This window comes from Hibiscus syriacus, unplaced genomic scaffold, assembly GCF_006381635.1.
Source record: "Hibiscus syriacus cultivar Baekdansim isolate YM2019G1 unplaced genomic scaffold, ASM638163v2 tig00110187_pilon, whole genome shotgun sequence".
In the NCBI taxonomy this organism is placed as follows: Eukaryota; Viridiplantae; Streptophyta; class Magnoliopsida; order Malvales; family Malvaceae; genus Hibiscus; species Hibiscus syriacus.
The window spans coordinates 1121037-1127713 of NW_024062618.1; the positions used below are offsets into that span (position 1 = coordinate 1121037).

General features: G+C 39.0%; 1 protein-coding gene and 1 pseudogene across 1 annotated transcript; both read left to right on the plus strand.

The window, feature by feature from the left end:
* The first annotated feature begins 69 nt into the window (after window positions 1-69).
* Window positions 70-2345, plus strand: LOC120217350 (annotated as a pseudogene).
* A 1161-nt stretch (window positions 2346-3506) lies between these two features.
* On the plus strand, window positions 3507-6657 carry LOC120217351 (subtilisin-like protease SBT2.4). Its single transcript, XM_039214489.1, has 10 exons — window positions 3507-3652; window positions 3742-3886; window positions 3965-4362; window positions 4454-4549; window positions 4632-4701; window positions 4793-5075; window positions 5164-5504; window positions 5590-5857; window positions 5942-6214; window positions 6299-6657. The coding sequence occupies exons 1-10, from the start codon at window positions 3507-3509 to the stop codon at window positions 6655-6657; spliced, it is 2379 nt and encodes a 792-aa protein (XP_039070420.1).
* Window positions 6658-6677: the final 20 nt, after the last annotated feature.

The window sequence follows — 6677 nt, forward strand, 5'->3', positions numbered from 1 at the left end:
GTTTTGCTAGTGCTTTTCTGTATTGAAAGCGAGACGTCCCGTATTCTTTGTGAGTAGGAAATACGTATGATGGGGACACGAGTCTCAAGTTTCTTGCTTTTTCCCCCCTCTAATGGAAGCAGCATTAACTTTAACAAAACCAATCAGGTAGGAGCGCCGCCTGAAGTTGTGGCTAGGTTGGAAGAAGCATGCGCGTCCGCCGCCACTACGGGTCCTGCAAGGATCGGCTGCATAGGCGAGGACCCAGCACATGACCAGTTCATGGAGGCTTATTGTGAGATGCTGACTAAATACGAGCAGGAGCTCTCTAAACCCTTCAAGTAAGCCATGCTTTTTCTCCAAAGTGTTGAGTGTCAGTTCAAAGCCCTCACAGTTTCCTCTCCAATTTCTGGTGATAATGCTCTCTACCCCTCCCAAATTTGATTATTTGTAATATTATATTTTAAAAACAACATGCATGTCTATGGATCATGGGACATGTTTCATTAATAATTAACAAAAACAAATTTCATTCATTCCTTTTTCTTTTTTACATCTTCCTCTCTTTGTGCTTTTTCCTGTTAAATGCTCTTCAAAATTTCTGCTGCATCCTTTCATATCTGATATGTAAGTGTTCTTATTCATCTTCTTGATGCGGATTAAGAAAATGAAATAAGTGATGAAAAAAACAATGAAAATATATATGCGTTGCAGCTTTTTAGGGCTAGCCTACATGATATTGAGATTCAAAGGTACTGAAGTGCTTAGAAAACTGAAAGGTATTGTTCAAAGACCATAATCATGATGTCAAAGAGAATAATCAGAACTTTTGAGAATTTAGGGCTCGATTAAACGAGGGTTGCAGATGGATTTTGTTTAGGGTATTAAATTGGAAGGGCAATGGGGACTGAGTTTCTTGAGTAGGGTGCCGATACAATTTCTCAGTGATGTCGTGTTCTATTTTTGATACATTTTCTTGAGTTTTCTATTTTATGGACTTGCATTTAGGTTTAATCTGGCGTTTGGAGTAGTTTGATTAGCATTCAGATACATCATACAAGTCATCTGCAAGTGACTTAGGGTTGGCGCTGCTCTTACATGTTTTGTTTTCAACCTTGGTACTTTCATCTCATACATTTTCCGATGATGACTTTGTTGAAGGCATCAGTATAAAATTCCACGAGTTATTCAATTCTGGTGATGCCGGCTTCTTTGTATTTGAACGTGCTCCGATTGCTATTATCTTGTACCATATAAGGATTTCGGTTAAAACGAAAATTAATTATAGTAGCTTAGTTTAGGTGTTTATTTAAAGGAAATGAATGCCTACAGAGAACCCCAAATCTCTAGATAAAGCATGGCAAAATTCGCTTTATAGACATCTGATCGATTGAAGTCTACTCGGTTCTTTTTCCCCTTTGTATGGGCCAGTGTGTCTAGAAATTCTTGAACCTTAATGTTGATCAATTCAAATTGTGTTACATGTAAAGTATTGTTCATCTTCATGGCTTAGTTTGCTGGTATAACTCGAAAGCAGAGCAGGCTTCATTATCTCCCGAGAATTCTCGAGCTTTTGCGGTCTCGTAAGTCAATGTGTGTGTGTTTAACATGATGCATACAAGTAACACCGTGTGTAGCAACCTTGGTGTGTGTAGAAATCTATGAACTTGATTGATTTGGCAATATGCTGCCCCCTTTTGTTTTGAGCAACTAGGAGACATTATTCTAGATTGCTTACTATTCATTTATATTCAGCTTGTGGAGAGGGTATTGACAGGAATGTAGCATCCGAGGAAGATGTTGATGTGAATAACAATTCCATCGATCCCCTCGCCGAAGATTGAGAACTTAAAGGTCAGTTACTGCGGAAATACAGCGGATATTTAGGCAGTCTGAAACAGGAGTTCATGAAAAAGAGGAAGAAAGGGAAGCTGCCTAAGGAAGCCAGGCAACAGCTGCTGGACTGGTGGAGTGGACATTACAAATGGCCTTACCCATCAGTAAGTATACGTCACAGAACTTATTCCAAATTTCATCTCCTTTCTCTGTTAACCGAACATGCCAACAGGAGTCACAAAAGCTTGCGTTGGCCGAGTCGACCGGTCTGGATCAGAAGCAGATAAACAACTGGTTCATCAATCAAAGGAAAAGGCACTGGAAACCATCAGAAGATATGCAGTTTGTGGTAAAGGATGGCACACATCGGCACTATTATATGGACAATGTGTTGGCCAATCCCTTTCCTATGGATCTCTCACAGACTCTTCTGTGAAGGGTCAAAATTCTTGTGCCTTCATTTCTGCTGCTGGCAAGAAGTTTGAAGGCTACTAATGCATTTATTTGCAAGAAAACTGTGATATAATGAAATTTGGAGTATAGTTTTATGTTATATTATTCTATGTTGATATGCACTTTGAGACTATTTATTCTATGTAATGTGTATTGATTAAGTTTCGACTCTTATCAAGATATATATATGATATCGTTTACTTATTTTGGACTGTTTTTTGTTTTCCTGAATCCCTATCAAGATGTCGTTTCGTGTTCACATATATCTTAAATATGTAACGCGCTTCCTTTTTATGCTTCAATTTGTTGACTTATTTGTAAATCCAACTTTTCTTTCTATCTAATCGCTTCTGTTCTTTTATTTTTCTTATTCAGTTGTACGGAGTGTGAAATTATTAACATCATTTTAAAAAAATAATTTTATATTCTAATAATTAAGTATTATTATTATTATTTATTTCTGTACTAAATTAAATAATATATCGTAACATTCTCGAATATTATATAAAATAATTTTATTCTTAAAGATAATTTTATATTTCATGAATTAAAAGCTCCTTCAAATAATCTCAAAGTTGTGATTTGATGATCAAGCGAATATAAAAAACAGGGGTTTAAAATTATTTGTCTGATATGGAGTTGTAGTTTCTTAGCCTGAAAATTTTGTCCGGCCACTATGACCTGCAGGGTGTTCAAACCAAACCATTGAAGGAAAGTGCATTGTTCATACCTTCCAACAACTATATTAAGCTTAGAACGTTGGGGCTAAGACTACTATTGCAGATTCCAATATAAAGACGCTACCGGAGTCTTTACATAAGATACAAAGTGAAAAAAAATAAATTATCAATAAAAAATATCTAAAATATATAATAATTTAAAATTTTCAGAGTGCTTATCCGTCCTTTACACTCGATCGAGTTGTTGCGTGAGTACTATGACATGCAGGGAACTCGAGAAAAGCATTTTTTCCAGAGTTTTAAGATAAGGTGTGAAAGAGCGTTGGCAAAACATGAACAACCTGATTTAATCTTAATTAACACCAGATTTAATTTGAATCCAAGCAGGAAAACTGAAGGTAACTGTCACAATTCTTCATGTGGGGCTGCAATTCATAAAAGGAAACAGCTTTAGTCACGTTAACAATGTGGAAGATAACCATATGTTATACACTTACTATTTCCTTTTATATTTAAACACGCAAGACTCCTTGAAATCATTCATTCCCTTGCACAAACATGGCAAACGGTGTCGTTCTTCTCCTTCTCTTCCACCTTCTAGTGATGAGTTCGATTGCATATGTTGTAGAAGAGAGATCGATATATTTGATTTTAATGGAAGGAGAACCAGTAGCATTTCATGGAAGAAAATTCGATACCAACAGGTGACAAATCATCTTAGTACTATAATGTTGGAATTCTGATGTTCAAAATTGTAGTTTAACACTGTTTGTTTTCAATATTGAATGATTAGTGAAGCTTCCAAAGATCATGCAAAGAAGTTGGTCGATTCTCATGATCAAGTTCTTCAAAGAACTCTAGATAAGGGAAGCTATAACAAGTTATACAGCTTCAAACATGTTCTTAATGGCTTTGCTGTCCACACAACACCATCCCAGGTTGTTTCCTAGTACTTCGTTTTAGTGTTTTACCCATTGTTTCATTCTCTCATACTGTAATCGCCATGAAATTTTCAGGCTAAGAAACTACAACATGCTCCGGGAGTGAAGTTGGTTGAAGGAGATAGAAGAACCAAAGTGATGACTACTTACACTCCTCAGTTCTTAGGGTTATCGCAAACCGTGTGGACTCAAGAAGGAGGCGATCAAAACGCAGGAGATGGGATCGTAATCGGTTTCGTAGACACGGGGATTAACCCTTTTCACCCAAGCTTTGCTTATGACATACTCAATCCTTTAACGTCCAACATCTCTCATTTTTATGGTGCATGTGAGACTGGTCCTCAATTCCCATCGTTTTCATGCAATGGTAAGATAGTTTCCGCGAGGTTTTTCATAGCCGGAGCTCAAGCTCTCTCTCCGCTTAATGCTACGATAGATATCCCATCACCGGCTGATGCAGTAGGCCATGGAAGGTAAGTGTATGAAACAAATAAGGTAACATATTAACTTCATGTTTATGTATATTGGTTTGTAACGCTGGAGACAATGTGTTCTTCGGATCAGCCACGTAGCATCGACTGCAGCCGGAAACGCCGGGGTCCCTGTGGTGGTTAACAGCTTCTATTATGGACGAGCCAGTGGGATGGCACCACGAGCAAGGTCCGTTTTGCTTAACTCATTATTATGAGATAATTGTAGTAATGATATTGAACATTGGGTTCTTTGTCGTTTTCGGAAATAGAGTTGCTGTTTATAAGGCTGTCTACCCTACAGTAGGAACAATTGCGGATGTAGTTGCAGCTATTGATCAAGTAGGGCTCTGATATCTACATCAGTTTCTAATACAACAATGCACAACTTTCATGCAAGTTTCTAATATAATTTGAGCTGGGAACACCACAGGCAGTAGCAGATGGAGTGGATATCTTAAATTTGTCGATCGGACCGGATGAACCACCACAAGATACTGTCACATTCTTGAGCTTTTTCGACATAGCCATGTTATTTGCACGAAGAGCTGGGGTTTTTGTGGTACAGGCTGCTGGAAATTCAGGTCCTGGTCCTTCGACGGTGTTGTCTTACAGCCCTTGGTCTGTTGGTGCAGCAGCTTCGAGGACAGACCGACGATACATCGGTTCTCTTCTCTTAGGAAATGATCTAAATATTTCTGGTGTGGGGTTATCAGGTAATGCATTCTTGTACCAGCAGTGATTTGTTCTAAAAACCTTAAAACTGACAGTGACATATATATACATATATGTTGTCTTTGCTAGCTCCAACTTTTGGCAATGGATCATTACTGTATAAGCTAGTGTTGGCAAAGGATGCAATCAATTTAAGTGGGACATTCGCTAGGACTCCGCCGTACGTCGACGAGTGCCAGTATCCGGAAGCTTTTGACCCGAACATAGTGAGGGGTAGTATTGTTATATGCACTTTCTCAGCTGGTTTCTATAACGATACATCCACGTTAACCGCCATTATCGACACCGCAAGAGTTCTTGGATTCGCAGGATTCGTTCTCGTTGCAAATCCAAGTTATGGTGATTTCATTGGCCAACCGATTCCTTATTCTGTTTCTGGCACTTTGGTCACAAAAGTCGCAGATGCTAAGGTAAAACAGGTTTATCATTCTACAACAGGCAAATTTTCCCATTGTCAACAACCAGTTCTTACACAAATATTATGTTTGTTTGTAGATTCTATCTCAATATTATGAACAGCAAACATTAAGGGATGAAAGAGGCTTTGTGACACAGTTCAATGCGCGAGCTGCGATACAAGACGGTAGATTTGCTTCGTTTGGTGGCCAAGCACCCATTGTTAGCAGATTCTCAGCAAGGGGACCCGATTTTATCGACATTGACCGGAACCCTGCCGATGTACTTAAACCTGATATTCTCGCCCCGGGACATGAAATTTGGGCAGCCTGGAGCCCCTTGAGTGCCCTCGACCCGATTCTAACCGGTAACAAACTAAAATGATCATGTCAACCTTCTTACTAATCGTTTGGAAACAAAGAGTTGATTGGCCTTGAAACTATTTATATAGGCTATAATTTCGCTCTGATATCTGGTTCAAGCATGGCTGCACCTCATATTGCCGGAATTGCAGCACTAATTAAGCAGAAGTATCCTTCCTGGACGCCTTCGATGATTGCATCGGCGATGTCGACCACGGCCACCAAGTTTGATAAAAATGGTCAGGTTATAATGGCTGAAGGATTTGAAGTTGGGAGCTCGAATGCAGCTAATAATTTTGATTTTGGTGCCGGCTTTGTTGTTCCAAGTCATGCCATGGATCCGGGATTAGTCTTGTCATCAGGTAAACATTTTTCACTTCCAAATTCCATCATCAAGCTTGACGAACATATTTAACTTAGTTCTTCATCATGTTATCATGAAACAGAATTTGAAGATTATATCAGGTTTTTGTGTTCAATGCCAAACATTGATCGCTTTGCAATCAGAGTTGCCACTGGAGCATGGTGCAGTCAGTCGCTTGGCCACCCGGCTAACTTGAACATACCGTCGGTGACGATATCTGCATTAAGAAGATCGCTGACAGTACGACGGAGTTTCAAGAACGTAGCAACCAAACCAGAGACTTATGTAGGCTTAGCGATACCACCAAACGGGACAACAATTACCTTGCATCCACCTTGGTTTACTATAGCCCCAGATGGAACCCAAGATTTGGACATCGAAAAACTGACCGGTTTCAACTGTTTAATCAATACTAGGACTATACTAAACATGAAAACATGACAAGACAAAGGAATGCTATG

What these genes read in the sequence shown, in the direction of transcription:
- LOC120217351 (XM_039214489.1), top strand. Translation starts at nt 3,507, where the DNA reads ATGGCAAACGGTGTCGTTCTTCTCCTTCTCTTCCACCTTCTAGTGATG. An exon ending in TCCACACAACACCATCCCAG is followed by an intron (nt 3,887 to 3,964) that starts GTTGTTTCCTAG and finishes TGAAATTTTCAG; the next exon opens with GCTAAGAAACTACAACATGC. An exon ending in GGGATTAGTCTTGTCATCAG is followed by an intron (nt 6,215 to 6,298) that starts GTAAACATTTTT and finishes ATCATGAAACAG; the next exon opens with AATTTGAAGATTATATCAGG.